Genomic DNA, 21995 nt, shown 5'->3' with positions numbered 1-21995 from the left:
TGATCTGGGTTTGTGACGGTTTAGCAACGGATTTTATCAGCATGATCACACAGTCAACATCTGCCTCCCATCCCCAGCCATTGGTTTCTGGCTCAAAACCGCTTTAACGCGGAGTATTTTGTTACCAGGACCCAAAGTGGTGTTTTCTCAGCTCTCCCATTTAAAGCCACATTTTCCCCTTGTATGATAGCTCCTCCAGTGTCAAGCCACTTCCAGTTTAAACCCCCTCCCTGCTCGAAAGCTGCCCGAGGCTTCCGCTTTTCGCTTCTTTTTTTAATGCGTTGGCAGTGTGCACATAGGTGGAGCTCCGCCACCACATTTAGAAAACCGACATTTAAACGGTCACTTGTTTTAGCGTTTAGATGAGTTCGGGATCTCACGGAGGCCATTTTCGGGTCAAACATTTAAAGGGAAGTCTTTTGTTGGAGGGGTTGGATAGATTCGCCCTGGTGGTTCTGCGCATGCGCCATGGTAGTTTCGCCCCCCCCATTCTACAGAGGGGGGCATGTGCAAACTGAGGGGGGGAACCGCTGACACACGCTCCTGCGTGTCGGTAGTGTAGATGCCGGGGAGCGACGTGACTGTGCGGTGAGGTGGGATAAGGGAGGTAAGTGTGATTGCTATTATCCAGATCAAATATAATCCAGTTAGAACCAGAGCAGTTTAACCCGCTCTCAGCATGCCGTCTGACCGCACCCTTAGTGTTTCATTTAGCAATATATTGATATTTTTTGCACTGTTTGTTTTCAGTGTCAGATGTATCAGATTATGAACAAGCCACCTTCACTTAAATGTATTTAGCTGAATGACTGCAGTAATGCATAGAAATTGCTTAAAAGGCATTTTTTCTTTTAGGCTTCTACCACAGAATGTTGGACTACTTTATGTTGGAAGTTTAGATAGACCTTTTGCACAAATTAAGGTAAGAGCAATGGATTTTGTATGTCTGTATCTCTGGGAAATAGTTTTTGCTAGTTTTTCTTTTCTTACATACCTCAAGCCTTTCTTAATGGATGTAGGAGGGTGGCGAACAAAATAAAGCAACTTATTCCTGGGTCCTTATTAAAAATATACTTTCTGTTCCTCTCCAGCAGCCATTTGTTCTCAAACACACATTGAAAATGAAGGCAGCACTGACATTTGTTGACATGCTGTTCTGCTTTGACAGAAAGCTTGGACAGTTTCTGTCCATAATGGGTTTTTTCCTCATCATGGAGGAACCTCTTCAGATACCATATATATTCTGAACTCTGGGCCTTTTTTTCTGGGTTCTCTTCATGTCCTTTGTGCAGATGCATGGGCATTGTGCCTGTGCCAGAAAGAAATCTTTGGAAACCTTCTGTAGGTGCTGTGACCCCTTCCCTAACCTGTCAGCAGAAGCTCCCGTACAGTGGCTGAGTAGACATAAAGGACCACCATTCCTAATTTTAGCAGAAGTAAGGAAAGAAACCATTTTTCACTTTGTCCTTCTCAGCTTCCATTATTTGGCCAGTGCTGGTTTCTATAGAAGGCATACTAGTATCTACATCACTCTCACATTACTAATTAAAAAATACTTCAAATCAAAGAACTGCTAATGAGTAAACAGTTTCTGAATGTTTGCTGTTGCAGTATTTCAGAAAGAATTAAAGTTATGATTAAAGCTAAGAACCAATGTCAGTGATTTATAGGTATATCTTGGCAATTGACTCAGGTCATTATCTGTGTCTGTCTTTCTCAGTAGCATTTAAAATCTTTAATTCTTTTGTAAAATACTGATCTTTTCTCACAGCATTTACTGTTACCTATATGGTCTTTCATGCCTATAGGGATCGGGGTGGAATGGCAGTGCTGTTGGTGTTAGACCTGTCGGCTGCGTGGGACATGGTCAACCACCAGCTACTGATCTGCCGCCTTGCCGACTTTGGGATTCAGGGACTAGCCTTACAGTGGCTTGCTTCCTTTCTCCAAGATCAGGGACAAAGAGTGGCACTAGGGGATCAGCTGTCCCGAAGGCACCCATTAGAATGTGGAGTGCCCCAAGGGGCAGTGCTGTCCCCGATGCTTTTGAACATCTATATGCACCCTCTTGCCCAGATTGCCCGGAGGCATGGACTGGGTTGTCACCAGTATCTGTTTATGGATGGCCAGTCCTAGTCCAAACTGGAGGATCTAGATCGGGTGTTACAAGCCGTGGCTAGTTGGCTTAGGCTGAGCCGGCTGAAGTTGAATCTGATGAAGATGGAGGTCCTGTGCCTGAGTCACAGCAGTCCGAGGGTAGGGATCCCGCTCCCAACCTTCGATGGGGCACCAATTGGTGCCAGCGCCAGAGGTTAGGAGTCTGGGAGTGCTCCTGGATGCCTCCCTGACAATGGAGACCCAGGTAGCCGCCACCAGGTCGGCCTTTTACCATCTCTGACTGATTAGGCAGTTGGTTCCATTCCTCGAATGTGGCGACTTGGCAACAGTGATCCATACGATGGTCACCTCAAGACTGGTGTAACGCCCTCTACATGGGGCTGCCCTTGTTGCAGATCTGGAAGCTTCAGCTGCTGCAAAATGCCGCAGCCAGGCTGTTGATGGGGCTCCCTACCCAGCAGCACATTCAGCCTATGCTAAAGGAACTGCACTGGTTGCCTATAGCATACCGGATCCACTTCAAGTTCCCTTTATGGCCAGGGAACTACATACCTGAGGGACCGCCTTTCCCCATACGTACCCCAGTGAGCACTGTGATCAGGGATTCAGAATTGCCTAGTTTTCCCGAACATTAAGGAGGCCAGGCTGACGAAGACCAGGGCCAGGGCTTTTTCGATGGCGACTCCACTCTGGTGGAATGAACTCCCAGAGGACACCAGGACCCTGTGGGACCTTTTACAGTTCTGCAGGGCCTGTAAAAGGAGCTGTGGTGGCTCCAGTGGTTAAGACGCTGAACTGCAGGCTGTGGAAGGTCAGTAGCTCAGCAGTTCGAGACCCGGGTGCCGCATGATGGAGTGAGTTCCCATCTCTAGTTCCAGCTCCTGCCAACCTAGCAGTTCGAAAGCAAGAAATTGCAAGTAGATAAATAGGTACCACTTCGGTGGGAAGGTAACAGCGTTCCGTGCGCCTTGGTGTTTAGTCATGCTGGCCACATGACCACGGAAACGTCTTCGGACAGCGCTGGCTCTTCGGCTTTGAAACGGAGATGAGCACCGCAACCCTAGAGTCGGATTCGACTGGCTTTCGAGCAAGGGGACCTTTACCTTTAGGGCCTGTAAAATGGAGCTCTTCCACCAGGCTTTTGGAGCCACCACCTCTCCCACCACTCCCACTGCTACTACCACTGGAAATGCCAACTGACATTGTTTGGCGAAGAGCCCTGGCCCACTGGACCCCTAATAACTGCCCGAGCCGATTCCCCCCTTTTACGACATCTGAAGGATCTTCTTATAACATTTAATGCAGACCAACGGTACTGACGCATAAGATTAGCACTTTATTATTATATTTGGTTTTAACATAGTTTTTTAATGTTGTATTTATTATCTATATGTATTTTGGAATTTTATCTGTTCTGAGCTGGCCTTTGCCGGGAGGGTGGGATAAAAGTTTAACAAATAAATAAATATAGTATATCAGATAAAGGCAAGCAGAGTGACAACATACTGATACTTTGTAAAGAAAAGTATCAGTTCTTCCCAGAGTAGTATCTGTTCTTCTCAACACGAGAGTGCATTTTGCTGTTGAGTCCTTTGTTGGTATTATTCCACAAAATGTCTGCCATAAATCTGGGTCAAAAGTTAGATGTCTAATAATGGGAACTCTCATCCTGTGGATTGATTTTAAGATGCAGTGTTGTAAGTAGTATCATGCTGCTATAATTTAAGTATCTTGGTAAATCAGAGCTAAATCTACCCCACTTTCCAAAAGCTCCCTTTCTCTATTATGTTTATTTTGATCAGCATTACTTTGTACCATCTTCCAGTAGTGCTGTAATCCAAAATGACCTGTTTGAAGAGGAAGATGGAGACAACGTTCTGGACAGGGGAGAATTTAGGGATTGCTACCTGAGGCTGCCACCCCTGGCCATCGCTACCACCTTTTGCCACCCACCACCCTCTAATTATCCTCATTACTGCTCTGGAACTGGAGCAACTAATGCGTTTTACCTTCTGGTTTCCCAGACTTCTTTCAAATCAGCATGGCAGGGTAGGTATGCCAGCATCTTTCAGAAAGTTTCAGAAAGTTCTGTCAGGTGCAGTGTTCCCTCTAAGCTGACTTAGTGTGAGCTAGCTCACAGTTTTTTAGCCTCCAGCTCACACATTTTTGTCTTAGCTCAGGAAAGATGGCTCCAGAGCAAACTAATTTTATGCAGCAGCCAAACTACCTGCTCACAACTATAATGTCAGTAGCTCACAAAGTACAATTTCTGCTCACAGGACTCCACAGCTTAGAGGGAACATTGGTCAGGTGTGTGGGTGTTGCCACCCTTTCTTTAAAGATACCTGAGGAACCAAAAGCGAAGGAGCAGTAGCTTCTTTGGTTCCTGGGTAGTGATAGAGGCTGCCACTCCCCATAAAATCCACAACTTGAAGTATCACCTTACCTTGCTTTATTGTGGAGCCTTCTACAGGTAGGAATATAGAACAGCAACACTGAAGTCTGGATTTGAGTCTCAGACCTGGCCTGAAAAGACAATTTGTGTCATGCTTGTGTCTGAACCCTAGTGCTCAAGATAGGATACAGAGGGGGACATATTGCTGTTGGGTAGCCGTCTTGAACAGGGTCCTCAGGCACCTTTGGAATTCTGACACAGGATGGTGGGCACAGCCACAAAATGGGTGTTACAAAATGGCTGCCATAGCTTACCTTCAGTCACACAGTGAATATCTTTGTGTTGTAGTGGCAGCTGCTGCCAAAGCAACAATTTAAAAATCTGCACAGCCAATCAACTCTCCAGTGACCAATCAGAAGCCCCACTGGGCAAAAGCCCGACCTGGCCTTGCCCACTTTTTAAAAAACACTTGGTGGGCTCCAGATGTCAGTGGGCGCCATAGTGCCCAAGGGTATCACATTGGGGACCTTTGGTCTTGAAAGTCGTAGAAAGACAGCATTGTTAGTTGTGTAAAGGGGTCTGCTCCCCACATCATTTTGGTGATGATGCAAGCACATATATTACTGAAAGACTCCTTTAGCTTTTTTCCCTTTGGAAAGACAGAAAATACTAGTGTTGGTAAATTAGTGTCTTAACAAATACACTGTATATAGACAGAAACTTCATCTTTACTGAGGGGGGATTGTTTGTGCAGAATCTGCACAAATTAAAGCAGCTTTTCCAGCTTGCTGTGTGTGTGTATGTGTGTGTGTGTAAAAAATAGCTTTGAGGCTAATTGATTTAATTTGCAGTAACTTTCTTAGAAAAGAAATGAGCATTTTTACTCTCTAGATTGAATCATGGAGTATGCAAAAATGCAATGACTATTGTAGATTATGCAAGAATTAACTGTTAGTTTTTATAATTTTAGGCAATACTTACTAAACATTCTTTTTAATAAGACAAAGGTCAGGACCTAAAGAACTACTTCAGGCATGCCCAAAGGCTAGATGGACCCAGTGGAATTTGTTCTTTAATGCCATATAACGAGCAGCTTTTAAAAATCCCCTCCGATTCAAAAAAGGTTTGCCATGTGTTGTGGGGATGGGGGAGGCATTACTGTTTGAGCAACACATGTACAAAGTTCCCTGGGGCCTGTGGGCTTAGTCATGTGGCCCTTTAGATGCACTGCTTCTTGCCGATTGTCCTAGTAAAAAACTGATACTAATTTCATTTACAAAAAAGGATGTAAAGAACTGCTTTCATTAATGGAATGTTACAGAAGAGATTGGCTTTAAAATATTTTAGTTCTAGAGGTTGTGAAACCTTAATATTCACAAATGTTTCCTAAAACCTTTTCACACACTAATTTCAAGGACATACACATTGAAAGTCAGAATGATGAAAATTTTCCAGCAAGGAATATGCCACAAGCAAAAATGGCAAGATATTTTAAAATCACATTGAAATGGTAATTTAACTCATAAAATTTTGGCTGAATGAAGAAGATGCCTTCAGAGTATAATCTTAATATAACAAACCTGCACCATTTACTGTCCTGTCTGCTAATAACATGTTGATGGGCAGGTATTTGATAAAATGTACATTTCTTAATTGCCAGGAATGGCTATTGCCCTGGTTAGTCTTTTGAAATTGTGTTTGTTCTTTTAGTGTGCTGTGACGTAGATGACAGAATATAAAACGTACTGGGAAAATACGATTAAAGCTCTCCGTTTTATTTGATGAATGTTCCTATACAGAGAATATTATGCCATGGGAAAACCAGAGAAGCTCCTGTACCAATCTGGAGCTTTGTTAGGCGTAGAAGTCGACCCATGCATACTATTACATATAATTATCATAAAATTATGGGCTAGAAATTGAAGAGTCATGCTGGTGCATTTTAGGCAGCATATTTGTAATAAGCTGTAATAAAGTAAACATTTTGAATGGATATAAGAATAGGCCTTACTTGCAATCAAAATGTGTGTTCAATTGAAATGCTTTTGAAGCTCAATTTAACAAAGCAAACTCATTTTCTGGCAGTATTAGCATAATTGTTCCCAGTGTTGAATTCTCATTTAAATTTTTAAAAACTTGAATAAAGCTAGTTGTTTAGAAGCTAGGCAGAATGGAAAAATACTATTTCAGATACCATACAAATGTGAATTGCTAGGTATGTTGAGATGTAAAGAACAAAGGGCCAAAATAATTTTGTGCTTCATTGTTCTTTGCTTTGGCCTGTGATTTAAAAGTTACTTTCTTATATGTGACCTTTTATTATGCCCAAGCACACACACGGGAATTCTATGCTTACCATCAGGCTTTCATACAGGAATTCTGTGCTTACCATCAGGCGTATACGTTCTGGGGAACTGAGGCCCATTTTTCTGAGAAGTTTGGCTGCTTGAGTTTGCGTGGTGTACATTAGAACATGAATCCTCAAAATGCCATGCATGAAGAGTCCATTTCAGAACCAAGCAGATCCCAGAGTGTACAGGAACGAAATCCCATATGGAGGACTATAAATGCTTGTGGCATGTTGGTTTCATGAAAGCATTTAATAGGGTAGTGCTTTGTGGGAGAGCAATTAAGCTATCGCTGTTCTGAACTGCAAAGCAGATATTCCTGTTTGCTGGCCTGGCTCCACAGGTTGTGGGATGAAATTGTTTTATAATTTCATAGAAAGTTGTGCAGTGGATATTCATTGTACTTTTGCCTAAACTGTTGATTGAAAATGTTTGTGAGTGAATATATTGCCTCCTCTGTGCCTTAAAGCAATGAACAGAAGATTGTTTTCTGATGTAGCTAGTCTGGTCTCCAGTGTGGCAACTGCCCCATGTTCCAGAAAGAGGGCAAAGCCATTGGCTGACCAAGGTTCATCAGTCATTGGGAGAGACAAGCCTATATGTTCAGACACACATTGTTGATTTTAAAAGTTATATATTTATACATTTAATATTAATAGCTGTATTTTAATTACTATATTAAGATCTCCCAAAAAATAATTACTACTGTATATCAATATAAATCCTAAAAAGTAAGAAAAAATAGCCCAACCAAATCAAACCAAGACTAAAACAAGGGGATCAATCCTAAATTGGTCTACTTGAAAGTAAGCCCCATTTTTATTAATTGAGGCTTGGTTCCAGGAAAGTGTCCTTAGGATTGCATCATATATTGGAACATGTAAGCCGCTCAGAGCCCTTAGGGGGTGAGCGGGATACAAATTGAAATATAAATAAATAAATAAATAAATAAAAATATATGTTCTCTTTCCTGTCTAGGAATTATCCTGTTTAAGTACAACAAAAAAGAATACTATTATTTCAGAAATTCCCCATTCAAATCAGTTCAAAAGTTTATTGCATGTAGCCAGTGGCCATCACAATATGAAACCATTCAAATCGGTTTTCCTCTCTCACTGTCTTAATATATATTAATTCATTCATTAGCATGACATTATATATTTTGTGCAACTGAAAGTGTATTTTGTATTGTATACTATTCTAGTACTTCTACATTTAATCACATTTTACTATATTTGAAAAATACCTGTCTTCCTCTTACTTTGTCAACAAATACCAGAAGTATTTGTCATTTTATTGGCATTTAGTTATTTTTATTTACTTAATGTATACCCTGCCTTTCTCCCACATATATATCTTCTTTGATTGTCCTCAGTGCCACAAATGTTGTTAGTCTTTAAGGTTCTACAGGATTCTTACTCTTTTCTACTGCAGACTAACACGGCTACCCATCTTAATCTGTATTCCCTTATTACTCCTTTTTCCATTTGGAAGTTTTTGTAACTTTTCATGAATCTTTAAGGAATTCTGCAAACAGTCCAGGCCATGCTTATTTAGAAGCAGATCCTGTTGATTTCAGGAGAAAGTTAGGATGACTAGTCTTCCACTTCCAAGAGATGTGGTTGTTATATGTGATAATGGGAAACATGACATGAGGAAGAGGGGGTGGGAGAAATCTGAATAAGATGAATTAATCTGAATAGCAATAATTGGAGTAGAAAATAAAAAGTTATAGTATTAATTGTGAAGTATTCATTAAAGTTTGGGATAGCAGGATTGTCTTTTAGTTAGGGTTGCCAGGTCCCCTCATCACTCTGGTGGGGGGATTTGGGGGGCATTCCGGGGGTGGGCAGGGATGCCCCAAGCCACCTCAGCCTCCCCTCTCCCTCTCTTCCTGCAGAGATTTAAAGGGCTTCATCTGATCTGCCGAAAACATGTGGTCTGCTGATCAGCTGGAGGGCCCTTTAAATCTTTCAGCAGGGAAGAAGAGGGGATGTCACTGGCTGCAGCTTCCCATGCAAAAAGACCCTTTAAAGGGTCTTTCTGTGAGTGGGGTGGTGGTGCATGGGCCTGAATCCCAAGCGGTGAATCACTGCTGGGAAATCAGGGCTGTGGGCCTCACCCCACTCGCAAAAAGATCCTTTAAAGGATCTTTTTGCAAGCAGAGCTGTGGCCAGCAAAAACCCCCTCCCTCCCTGCTGAAAGATTTAAAGGACCCTCCAGCTGATTGGCGGGCCAATCTCTGCAGGAGGGGAGGGACAGGCATGGCCACTCTTGGGGTGGGGCTTCCCCTGCTGGCCAGCTGGCTGGTGGCGGATTGGAGCCCGCAGAAGCAGGGGAACCCCCATCCGAACCTCGGGGCGGGCAACCCTACTTTTGATGCTGCTCATAATGGACACCAACATCAGCATTGCTTCTCTAATTTATATATATATAATTAAGGGGGAAGATTTGCAATTTAAATATGTAAATGTGTTTTTCTAATTTAAATACACTTAAAGATTTGAAAAAATACAACTTGGTTAAATGCATAACAAATTCATTTTTATAGTTTCACGATGCTTAAAAGAAGCTTTTAAAAAATCCAGTAAAACAAGTTATGATATGCTTTTATCTTGCAGAAGCTATGAATCAGGGCTAGCTTAAGTCAATATTTATATAAAAGACATTTAAGAAATGCACCAGTTTTGTAGTGGATGATTCAGTAGATGGAAAAGTCTGAATCAATACAGAACTTCTTCCCTTCTTTAATATGAGGAACATAATGGCACATGATATGTGAACCAAATTATGTAACTTTGGCTAGATTGTGACCATTCTGACAATCTTTTTTTTCCCCCAGTTAGGCAATTTGAAAGAAGTATGATAGTTCTTTTATTTGGTTTTCTTTTAAAAAAATCTATTTTGTACATCATTATATAATTTTGGATATATTGTTAAAGATTTCTGGTTTGTAGTCGGTGGTTTGGATCCAGAAAACTACAACCATAACTTTGTTTGCAGAACAGATATCTGATGCCTCCCTCTGATATCTGCAGCTGCTTGCATCCCCTGAAAAGCCTCACAGCACGGGGGCTTGAAATGCGAGGGTAAAAACAGCAGACATGGCCCTCCCCACAAATGAATGTACCCTTCTGCTTGCACAAAAGGAAGTCTGAATCCATCCCAATTGGGTTCATGCAACTTGCTGTAGTTCCTGTCACTGATCTGTGTTGTGTTTTGAGGGCTGCCAGTGTACGATGGGTTGGATCTTTCAGAGGATCTAAGGAATGGGCAGAGCAGATTTTTCCTCCAGCAGCCTGATACTTGTTGTGAAGATCATCTTTGCCTTTCTGGTGACCTTCCTAAACAAGATGCACCATAGCATGAGGAGCTGCAATAAGGAGGGGGAATCTGGTGAAATGGCCTCCTCTTTCATTTTCCAGTGAGTGGAAGAAATGGAAGGCAGAGAAAATGCTGCTCTGCCAGCTCCTTTCACAGGCTTTTCTGCAGGATCAGATCCAGCATGTCTGTTAATGCTGATTATCATGTATTTCATGGATTGAACTGACATGATTATGTATCAACTTACATTTCTCAACATGACGGTAGACTATTTCCAGGGGAAGAGAGCATGTCAGTGTAATGCTTCTAATAAAGATAATCTCCCTAAACGTGGCAGAGAAGAGGTTTGCTTGCCCTGCCAGTTCTGAGCTTTTAATGTTGAATAGGAGGAATAGGATCTTGTAAAACATAAAACACGACTCTCAAGATGAAATAAAGTAATGTCAAATTAAAAAACTGAAGAACTCCCTGACCTGGATAGCCCAGGCAAATCCGATCTCATAAGATCTTTGAAGCTAAGCAGGGCTGACCCTGGCAAGTACTTGGATGGGAGACCTCCCAAGGAATACCAGGGCCAGGGCACAGAGGCAGGTTATCAAGCCACGTCTCTGAAACGTCCTAGCCCCACTAGGGGTTGCCAGAAGTCATCATGACTTCTAGGCTCACAAGCACGCGTGTGCACACACACGCACGCACACACAAATACTCCCCCCCCAATAAATAAATAATTTAACAGAGATGCTCAGCTTTCTCTACAGCATGCTGGGGTATAATAGCAAGGGTGAAAGACTCCTCCAGCAACCCAAAGGAAGAATCTAGCATCCTTCACATTTTAGGATGTGCAGTTTATGAGGGGCATTTCAGTCACCAGAACTTTCCACAGACATGCAGGAAATGCTTTTGTTTTTCCCTTTGTGTCTGGACAGCTGAAATGCTTCAGAGCATGTACAAAATTCCCATTCTGCACATTGTCTCCGTAATTATGTTCACTACATAATTTAGCCTATTATTATCTTGCATGATTTCACTGATTACAATTTAAGGTAAGTGTTGATGGTAGCTTAGGGTCACTTGAGTATTACAGGATGTAAGAAGTCCTGTGATTCTTTTTGCCTTTTCTTCTCTTGCCTTATTTAAGATAATTATGGTAATTACAAGTTACCATAATTTAAACCATGATCAGCAGTTTCTTTTAGGAAATTGCATTTATATCATTGCATTAGCATATGTTAGCATTTTCTGGAAAGATTAGTCTTCCAGATTGCTAATGAATGGCCAAGTAAGAATGTATATAGTTAATACTGGTTAATTGCCACAGTCAAATAGAGCAGCCACATAATTTTCTGCTATTCTCATCCTGTGAACACTACAAGAATTATCAATTATGACAAAGCCTTGCAAACACTGCCAGTTTGTGGAAGTATTGGCTATAACTGGATCTCTCCCCCTTTCTTCTTTCCCTCAAGCAGGTGGTTCACGAACAATCTTTTCCTGCTTCAACAGGAAAAAAGGTATATAAATACCATTTTCCTTGGCAGCAACTACCAGTTAATATTCATTTCCAAACCATTACACAGCCTAACGTTTCTTCCTGTGTTTAAGCATATTCACCATGGGTTAGACAAGACTGCTGTATCTTCCTGAGATATGTTAACCAAGTCCATGTTTGTGAAACATCTGTTTGAGAAATGCTTTTCTCACACATAGAGAAATGTGTAATGTGCTGTATAAAACAGGATTACTGAAACAGGAAAAATTGGCCCATTAGGGAGTTAACCATGCAAACAAGATTGGAGTGATTGAAAATCTATTTTGCACTGGCATTATGGGTTTTTTTAAAAAAAAATAAAAGTAACAACTTCTCATGATGTCACCTCTGGTAGAAGGATACACAACAACAGTTACTTTTCCTAGACAGTATAGTAGTAATTAAAGTAGATGTCATAATCAACTCCAAATAAATTATCATTGTAGCATTTGGAAGACATGGCAAATACATTGCAAAGAAAAAAGTCTATTTTTTAAACCAGAGTGCTATTTCCTTATCTAGAATTAAATTGGCTGAGCTTTAAAACCATACCTTGCTAGGTGATTTGAAAGGTTTAACAAACCTTGTTAGAGAATATAACCTTCCTGCAATTGGTCTGCACAGCAATGTCATGCTAACTTACCAGTCATTAGCCTGTTCCTTTCCATTGTTGTTTGAGTTTTTAATGATCTTTTAAAGAACTTATGCAAAATTTGCACCATCTTGCACATTCACATTTCCACAGTGGGCTGCATATAGCCTCGGTTATGGAACACAACTTTCCAGCTTCCACCTCCCGTTGTAGCCCACCAGTGTCTCCTCCTGAGCAATGTTCCCTCTAAGCTGTGGAGTCCTGTGAGCAAAAATTCTACTTTGTGAGCTACTGCCATTAAAGTTGTGAGCAGGTGATTTGGCTACTGCATAAATTAGTTTGCTCTGGAGCCATACTTCCTGAGCGAAGACAAAAATGTGTGAGCCGGAGGGTAAAAAACTGTGAGCTAGCTCACACTAACTCAGCTTAGAGAGAACACTGCTCCTGAGTGAGGGAAATCAGCTGAAATCTTGTCCTTCCAGTGATGGAAAACAAACCATGACTACAGCCCATTTGTTTACAGAAGCAAACCTGGCTACCATATGATTTTCCCCCCTCTCAAGTCTCCTACATTCTTGTTGCTAGATTAGTATGCATATTGGAAAAATATTTTTATGGCAACTTGTAGAGCCTGAGGTAAGGACAACTTTTGACTGCCTTTCACAAAATTCAAGGTTTTGTTTCTTTGTTTTATAATCAGGTAACAAAAGACTTGAAACAATATGATAATAAGATTATAGAATGCAAGTTTGAGAACAACAGCTGGGTCTTCATGAGGCAAAGGATAGACAAGAGCTTCCCAAATGCTTACAGCACTGCCATGGGTGAGTAAACAACTTGGTTCTATAGTCGTATTTCGTATTTATACTTTGGTCAACTTGATTAAAGACATCTTTTCAAGAAGCTTAGACTGGAACTAAATTGCCTTTACATTCAAATGGGATCAGCTAAATTTTGAATTCAGAACACGAGTTTGATTTGTGAATGTTATAAAATAAAACACTTTTTGTCTTCATTGAACTGGCAAAAGGCATTCATAGTGTCAGGTTGCCTTGTGCTGATACACAGAGAAAAGGTAGCTTGGCATTTGAATGTGCTATAGAAGTTGAACTTTTGGAACAAAAATCCCTGATAATTTCAGCTCTATTCAAAATGGCGAAGTCATTGTTTGCCAGATGGAAGAAGACAAAATTAGGAGGAGAAACTGTAATTTCCAGATCCTAAAATAGTATGCAAACAATGGGGAATAAAACAAATGAAGGCTATGGGGGGGGGGAGTTGTCCTTTATAGGATGATGACACATTCCAGTTCTCCTTCAAATAATAGAAAGGACATTGTGAAAATGCAAGGCGGCAGCTTTCTCTTTTAAAAGCTGAATATAAAAATTAATGCAAGTTTGTGTGATAGGTACACTTAACTAGTGCTGTCAGTTTTAAAAAGCCTACTAAGCACATAAGGTGGCAAAAGCATTTATCAGCTTTTCGGCTTTTCTATAATATATTCCAGCTCTGTATTCTTCAGATTGTTAAAATAGTAACGAATTCTGAAGTGCTGCAGTGTCCTGTGGAAAATGTTTAGATGGCATAGGGAGAAGGGGCAATCTCATCCGATTCTCCCATCCCCAGTGTTTGTGACTTTGTGGCTTTTAACCCCTGAGAGTCCCCCAGTCTCTGGCACTGCCTTTTCAGGGTTCACAAGAGGTTCACTGGGGGGGGGGGGGATGCTTCTGCCAGAGGGATGTTCCTAACAGACTATCTAACGTTAGTTTGTTATAGCAAAAACAACAATATCCTATGGTATGGGGGAAAATTAGGGGCTGGATCCAAAGAACCGTAAATAGAGCTCCATTCACAGAATGATCCTTCCTCTATCTGTTGCCTTCAGCAGACCCCTGAACCACTTTAAAAACTGCTCCTGAGGTCAGAGGGCCCTAAGGACTAGAGTGAGCTGCAAGAAGATGGAGGGCTGCAGCTTCAGTAGGAAATCTACAAAAAACCATCCATCATCCTTGGTCCAAGTGGAGATACCTTCTGTTTGCATAAGGATGCCTTGGAATCTAGTCCTAACAATTTTATTGTTGCACAGACTTCCACGGACTAGAGCCCACTTTGTCACATGCATGAAGCTTAATTCCCACTGCCATTAAACATAGATACAAAGGAAAAACAGTAATCAGTTGGATCAAAAGGCCATGAAATCGAAGGGGTTGCACTGGGCCTCTCACTTGTTTGTGTAAAGTCAGCCCAAAAGTAGACATCATTTCCATTCACTGTAACAGTAACTGATGATAATATAATGCCTGAAGAGAGAGATTGTTTCTGTAGTGGAATAGGTACAACCAAGTCTCAGTAAATGCCAGTTTCAGGTTTAATGTGAAAATTTGATTAGGTTCAAATCAGATGAATAAGATTGCAATATTAGTTCAATACAAGTAGGCCCAATCTGTGTGAACATCACAATATGGGGGTTAGAATTTAATGGGCTGGGCCTGTACTTGTTGCATCCTGTGTGTGGATGGAAGGAGTGCTTGGAAGTGGGGCAGGTTGCCCAGAGTGCAAGTTTGTGGGAGTGGGATGTACAAAAGGTAGTTCCTCATAACACAGAGATTCTATATGATTTGATGTAGGTTTTGGTTTCTGAGTTAATCTTCTTCCCTGAAGTAAATACGTTAAAATGAAAATGTTTAAAGTGTTATGTGTTTCAGTTTTCCTCTCCAAAATAATAATTGGAGTAAAAATATTATTAATGTAGCCTATACTGCCCTGTAATGGTGAAGAATACCAAATCGGAGCATTTTGGAATATTTATTTACTTACTACATAAATTGAAATTCAAAGTAGATATAAAACTCCCCATTTCTAGTTGGGCTTAGACCTCTGTCCGAGGGGACAGCAGCCCAGCCCTGCATTCACTTGCTCCAGAAGAAATGCTAGAAATAACAAAATGCTAGAAAATAACAAAAACGGTGTACCAACAATAATTAACAAAATAGAAATTTATATGCTGAATAAAGAATGAAAAAACAAGCCATATGTCTAATGGTAATTCCTATGACAGTAAGAAGGACATCATGAACATACATTCACAGTAGTGTAAATAACTAACAAAGGAATGGTGCAAAAAGTCCAATAAATGTACAAATTGTTGCTCCAGGAGGGTGGTTCCAAATGAGAAGATCTTGAAGATTTTCTAATGAGCGTGCTAGCTAATGGTTGTCTTGTTTCGCACTGAAACTTTTTCAAAGAAGAACCAACAATCTCCATTTGTGATACTTAATTATACAAAAAAAAAAAAAACCCTTAAGGAGTCAGCCTCATGTTGAAAATTCATAAAGTGATCTACTAAAGGTGCGTCCCTAATTTGATTACGTATGCAAGAACGGTGTTCCAATATCCTGGATTTTATAGGTCTTACAGTACTCCCCACATACAATTTCCCACAAGGACAGTTGACCACATATATAGTCCAGTGGGTATTACAAAACCATTTAACTTAACTTTCAAATCTTCTTTCTGGGTGTACAAATTTCTTAATATTTAAAGCAAATTTACATGCACTGCAAGAACCACAGGGAAAATGGCCATTGGGTTCTAGTTTATTATACTGAAATGGCTAAAAATCCGATCTAATCAGGAAGTCCCATAGGCTCCTTGGTGTTTTGAAACCAATTTGAGGAGGCAAAACAGGGGCTCTTTTTCTCATTCTCACCCTTTAAGATGGGGTCGATGATGAACTTAGTTGTAAACCTGTCTTCTCACCAACGTACCCTGGAGGAAGAATGTATCCTTGAGTTGGGTTTGGGATTTGTACCAACACCTTATGATGCATTTAATACTAGGATATATTTGTTTGGCCTCGCCAGACAATTAAGATTGAGGAGTTTTTTTGGACAATGTGAAGGAAATCAGGAAATAGCTTTCTGCCTAAAATCCACCTTTTTTCCACCTCAAACTGAACCCTCTATAGCTGTTTTTGAGAAACTCGTGTTAAGAGATCTGGAACGTTTGGAGTCCTCTACAAAAATTAAAGGTAAAAAGATAGATTGGTATTAAAATCCTTATCAGAGGACACTAGTATAGTCATTAAACAAGCAGATGGGGGGCTATTGTCCTTTTAAATTCACAGGACTATTGGTGTAGTGGTTAAATGCGTGGATTCTAATCTGGGAGAACCGGGTTTGATTCCCCACTCCTCCACTTGCAGCTGCTGGATGAAGTTAAGCAAGCCATAGTTCTGTCAGAGCTGTTCTCTCAAGGACAGTTCTGGAAAGAGCTCTCTCAGCCCCGCCTACCTCAAAGGGTGTCTGTTGTGGGGAGGGGAAGGGAAAGGGGTTTGTAAGCCACTCTGAGACTCCAAGTGAAGGGTGGGGTATAAATCCAATCTCCTCCTCCTCCTCCTCCTCCTTTCTTCTTCTTCTTCTTCTTCTTCTTTTGTAATGTAAGGAGGTAGATAGGCAATTGGGGGATCCTGCATATTACAAGCCACTTACCACTGATTTAACTGAGGACATTTCACGCCTTATTAAAATTGTTTGGGATGAGGCTGGAGAAATGGGATTTATTTCTGACCAGGAATTAAAGTTTTTGTTTCATCAGTATCCTAGAATACCTGTTTTTTATATTCTCCCTAAGATCCACAAACAAGGTTTTCCTCCCTCAGGCAGACCAATCATCTCTAGCACAGGATCTTTATTAGGACCCTTTTCTCAATTTGTTGATTTTTATTTGAAACCTTTTGTGAATAACATTCCCAATTATATTAAGGACACAGCTGATTTCATTACAAAGATTGAGGGTTTACAGATTCCATCAGAAGCAATACTGGCAACTTTAGATGTCACTGCACTGTATACTAATATACTATTTGAGGATGCCAGACTTACAGCACAGAAGTTTTTGGATTCTCGTTCCAATTTAGATCCTCCAACTTTTTTTCTTATGGAGCTAGTTGATTTGATTTTTGAAAAAAGCTAAGGGGGGTTGCAGTGGGCAGCCTCTTCACCCTGAGCATTGCATGCCTGTTTATGGCAACTCTGGAGGAGGAGTTCCTTTGCAATTCTGTAGTTAACCTTTTTTTTTTTAGGATTTAATATTATTTAAGAGGTTTATAGATTATGTGTTTCTGATATTTTGTAATGAGGATAGATTTGTAGATTTTGTGCAATGGGCCAATAGTGTTCATAATAGTGTAAGATTTACTTTTAATTTGGATAGGAACACCATTACATTATTGGATACTATTGTGTATAGGACTACTCAAAACACATTGGCAGTTCACATCTTTAACAAGCCTACAGATAAGAACATTTTCATTATTTGTCCTTTCATCCTTCTCACTTGAGAAACAACCTACCATTCAGCCAGTTTTTGCATATAAAAATGAATTCCACTTCTAATGTAGATTATATCAGGGATAGTAACCTATTGAGCTCTCAGTTTAAACAACGGCACATATTATACATCAAGCTAGGGTCAGAGCAAATAGGACTAATAGAGAAGATTTATTTTAAAAAAAGAACAAAATGGAACCAAGCAGAATTACATGTGGGTTTCAGTATTCTTCCAGAGCTTATTCTATAAAAAGAATAATCAATAAACACTGGCATGTGGTTGAAGACATCCTGGGCTGTAAATTGCCCCTTCAAATTGGTTTCAGAAAAACAAGGAGCTATGGGACTTCCTGATTAGATCGGATTTTCAGCCATTTCAGTATAATAAATCAGAACCCGCCATTTTCCCTGTGGTTTTTGCAGTGCATGTAAATTTGCTTTAAATATTAAGGAATTTGTACACCCAGAAACAGGTTTGAAAGTTAAGTTATATGGTTTTAGTAACTGGAATACCCACTGGACCATATATGTGGTCACCTGTCCTTGTGGGAAATTGTATGTGGGGAGTACTGTAAGACCTATAAAATCCAGGATATTGGAACACCGTTCTTGCATACGTAATCAAATTAGGGACGCACCTTTAGTAGATCACTTTATGAATTTTCAACATGAGGCTGACTCTTTAATAAGGTTTTTTGTTATATTTAAGTATCACAAACGGAGGTATAATAATGTGTCCAAGCTGCTTTTACAGCAGGAGGCAAAGTGGATTTTTAAGTTGCAGTCTTTGCATCCTAGAGGGTTGAATCAGAATATAGATTATGCATGTTTTTTATAGTTGGCTACATTGTTGGCATGTTAAAAATTTCTTCTGAAATATCGTTTTAAATGTACTTTGAAGAGCGTTATTGGAGACATCTGGGAACTTCTGTACTGGAAGCATTTATTGTGTTGTAGGGGAGTTGCCCTCACAAGCGATGCTTCTGCATAGAGACAGACTGATTTAGAAAATGTGTGGAATGTTCCCTCTTGAATTTTGATACAGGCATGGGATTAATAATTGGGATTTTACTCTTTATTCAAGTTTGGTGTCATGGTGTCATGATCTGGGCAGTGCCACCAGAGGCCTACTAGGCCCAGGGAGCCTGGCTAGCAGTAGGGGAGGCTGGGCCTACAAACCCCAGAAGGCCTTGGGAAGTTTTGGCACCGATTTTGACCAATAGGGAAGAAGAGGGCTGGGGAATAAAAGAACTGGTGCAAGAGAAAAATCTTTTCTTCTTCCCAGGGAACAGGGCCAGAAGGGAGGCTGCTGTGGGGAAGAAACCCTCATCCTGAGGGAAGGGTGAGTAGTCTAAGGCCACTTGAGATAGTGAGCTAGGGACAGTATATTTAGACGCGTTAGGGCATTTGATTTCTTTTCTTTTCACCCACTTACTGTTATTATTCCTGCACCTTGTTTGCCTGACCTCCTGTAAAAATAAACCTTTTCTTTGTTGTACTCTGCCTGGTCCTCATGCTTATTATTTGGCCAAAAGGGAGATCTGAAGGTCTTGGGAGGGTGCTCTGGGCCTTCTCAAGGGATCCTAAATCCAGAGTGGTGACTGCGTCAGGTGACACCCCACCTGAGCCGTGACACATGGTAAATGTTGTGAACTTTTTATAGAACAGTTTGGAATGTTGGTTCTTCTTTGAAAAAGCTTCAGTGCAAAACAAGACAACCATTAGCTAGCACGCTCATTAGAAAATCTTCAAGATCTTCTCATTTGGTACCACCCTTCTAGAGTAACAATTTATACATTTATTGGACTTTTGCACCATTTCTTTGTTAGTTATTTACACTACTGTGAATGTATGTTCATGATGTCCTTCTTACTGTCATAAGAATTACCATTAGACATATGGCTTGTTTTTTCATTCTTTATTGAACATGTAAATTTCCATTTTGTTAAATATTGTTGGTACACAGTTTTTGTTATTTTTTCTGGTCTTTGACTGTGTCGATACCAGTATTTGTATATTCTCTTCCAGAAGAAATGCTGGCAGAGGGCAGCCTAACCCAGGCACTGCTGAGGCAAGCAGCCCAGTCAGAAGCTGTAGGGATGGGATCAAGGGTGAGGCTATGCCTAAAATTGGGCCAGTAGCAGGACCCGGCAGGCTCAGGCAACAGGCTGCACCTGGGAACAAGCCCGAGTAGGAGTTGAGCAGTAGCTGTGGTCTGCTGGGGCCTGCTGGGGCTTGTGCAGGCAAACAGAGCAGCCACTTAAAACCTCAAGAGATGGTGGGGCAAGAGAAGGGAGGGCCCAGCCAGGGAGGCCATTGACCCAGATTCCCTTCTCTCACCGGGAGCTTGTCCCTGAAGACAAGGCATTGGGGGAGGCCAGGCTCAGCCCACTCCCAGGAAATCCTTTATTAGGCCAGCCCAAGGAAGGCCGGGGGCAGACCAATGCCACAAAGCCACAGGAGAGGCACTGGGAAGGAGGGAGATTGATCAGGGGAAGGCAACCCTCCCTGCCCTGTTTTGAGGCTCTTCTTGGGATGACACCTATATCAAAAAGGAACACTGGAGGGCGCTACAGCCCCAGACTCTATCCCAGTGCTTATGGAGCCTGACAACCTCTTTGGATTTGGGTTCTGTTTGAAATGGGGGTTGGCCCTGCTGTTAGCCAATGTCCTTCCCCCAGCAACAAAACTTTTGCAATGGTAGAAGATGCAAGTGGGAGTGGAGACGATATTACACACAGGCTTTGTGGGGGCTTCTCATTAGCTGGCAGTGACACATCCAACCGCCTCAGCCTTTCTTTCTTGCTGGTGAACATAGGATTTGTATGGTTTCTGTGGTTTTGTAGCTTATCAAAGGAAATAATGTTGCATAGTGAGGAACCAAGAAAGATTTTTAAGGCTGGCAAGTGCTCCATTAGAAGAATGAAGAAGACTCAGCACTTGCTGAAGCTCCATGTGGGGAATGTACACAGCTGTTGGATCAGGCTGTTTGGTCTCTTTCAGGAATGACAGTTAAATGGCTTGCTTCTGTGGTAGAGATGTGCCCCAGACTGACACACAGTTGTTCAAAGTAGAAAAGGTTCTGCTTGTACAGCTAATTTTCATATGTGTTCTTGTGTTCTCAGCTGTGTGTAACAGCATACGACACCCAGTGACAAAGGAAATCCTCTTTGAGTTCATTGAGAAGTGTACAACAGCACTTGCGGGACAGGCACATAAACACCCCCTGGATCCAGACACTGAACTCATGCCACCGCCTCCTCCTAAAAGACCACGACCGTAACTGGACACTTCAGAATGGAGAGAATGACATGTTGTTTACAGTTCTACAACAGAATGTGTGTGGATTAAAAACTTTTGTAAAAAAGTTATTATAAACTTTCTGTAAATACTTAAGTGCATTTTTTTGGAATGCCACATCATGAACTCAGATTTGTTTTGTACTTGAAAAGTTGAACATTGCTTTGTGGAATTTGAAAAACAATTTAATCCAAGGGTTAGATGAGAAGAGTCTGGAATCAGTGGAAAACCACCTTGTATGATAGGTACCTTTCAAATATAATATTTTATAGTAGTAACCTCGATCGGTGAAGCCATGAGAAAACTGCTATTTTTTTTTTTTTACAGGCAGTGTTTCAAAGAGTGTGGTATTTCCTTTATTTAAGTGGTTAGGATTTGTCACTTTGTTTCATTTAGCATAGTTTTCCTTTGTTTCTTAGGTTCAAGTTTAAAGAGAAGTAGCAGCAAATGTTCATGCCATGTACCCTTTAAAATAAAACTTTATCAGGTTTCACTAATTTTAAAAACTTTTTTTATATTAAAGACGTCATCCAAGAATTATTGTATAAATGTGCTTGTGTGTGTGTGTTGAGTATTTGGGGGGGAGGGGTTTCAGACCAATTTGTCTGCTGAGAACTTGTGCTAATCTGACATTTTAGGTTTCGTGTGCTGATAAACACAATCCTTGATATACGAAATAATTTCTATAAAAAACAACTGTAAATGAAAGTTGCCCAAAGAGATACTTGTCATTTTGATGTGCAAGACAAATAACCATACTTATATAATGACATTACTTCCATTCTAGAGGATATGTCAGGAGGCATAAATAAAAGTGGAATGCATCCTCCCATTCAAAATAAGAGCCTAAAAATCAGTGTAAAAGACATACTTTTGATAGGTGAAAGTAGCATTGTGGAGTCCCAAACCATTTATTTTGAAAGATGTCAGTATTAGATGATTGGAAACAGTATAACCAATCAGGCTGCATTCTGACATCCTTATAAGCTAAAGGCTAGACCAATAGTTTCCCGAACCCTGCTTGTTGCCAGGCAGGCTCATGTGTACCTTGTGCATTTCT

General features: G+C 40.8%; 1 protein-coding gene across 1 annotated transcript in view; it reads left to right on the top strand.

Annotated features, from left to right (window-relative positions):
- Positions 1 to 21209, top strand: part of RNGTT (RNA guanylyltransferase and 5'-phosphatase) — a 270839-nt gene extending 249630 nt beyond the window's left edge. Inside the window, exons 14-16 of the mRNA XM_015417084.1 lie at positions 856 to 922; positions 13006 to 13129; positions 20761 to 21209. Of these exons, the coding sequence (XP_015272570.1) occupies positions 856 to 922; positions 13006 to 13129; positions 20761 to 20918 (349 nt within the window). The 3' untranslated portion in view covers positions 20919 to 21209. The remainder of the gene's footprint in view (positions 1 to 855; positions 923 to 13005; positions 13130 to 20760) is intronic.
- The last annotated feature ends 786 nt before the right edge of the window (positions 21210 to 21995 follow it).

The sequence above is a fragment of the Gekko japonicus genome, unplaced genomic scaffold, assembly GCF_001447785.1.
Source record: "Gekko japonicus isolate JY-2015 unplaced genomic scaffold, Gekko_japonicus_V1.1 scaffold760, whole genome shotgun sequence".
Taxonomy (NCBI): Eukaryota; Metazoa; Chordata; class Lepidosauria; order Squamata; family Gekkonidae; genus Gekko; species Gekko japonicus.
Note: the sequence above shows the minus strand (reverse complement) of the source record. Positions and strands in the feature narration are given on the sequence as shown.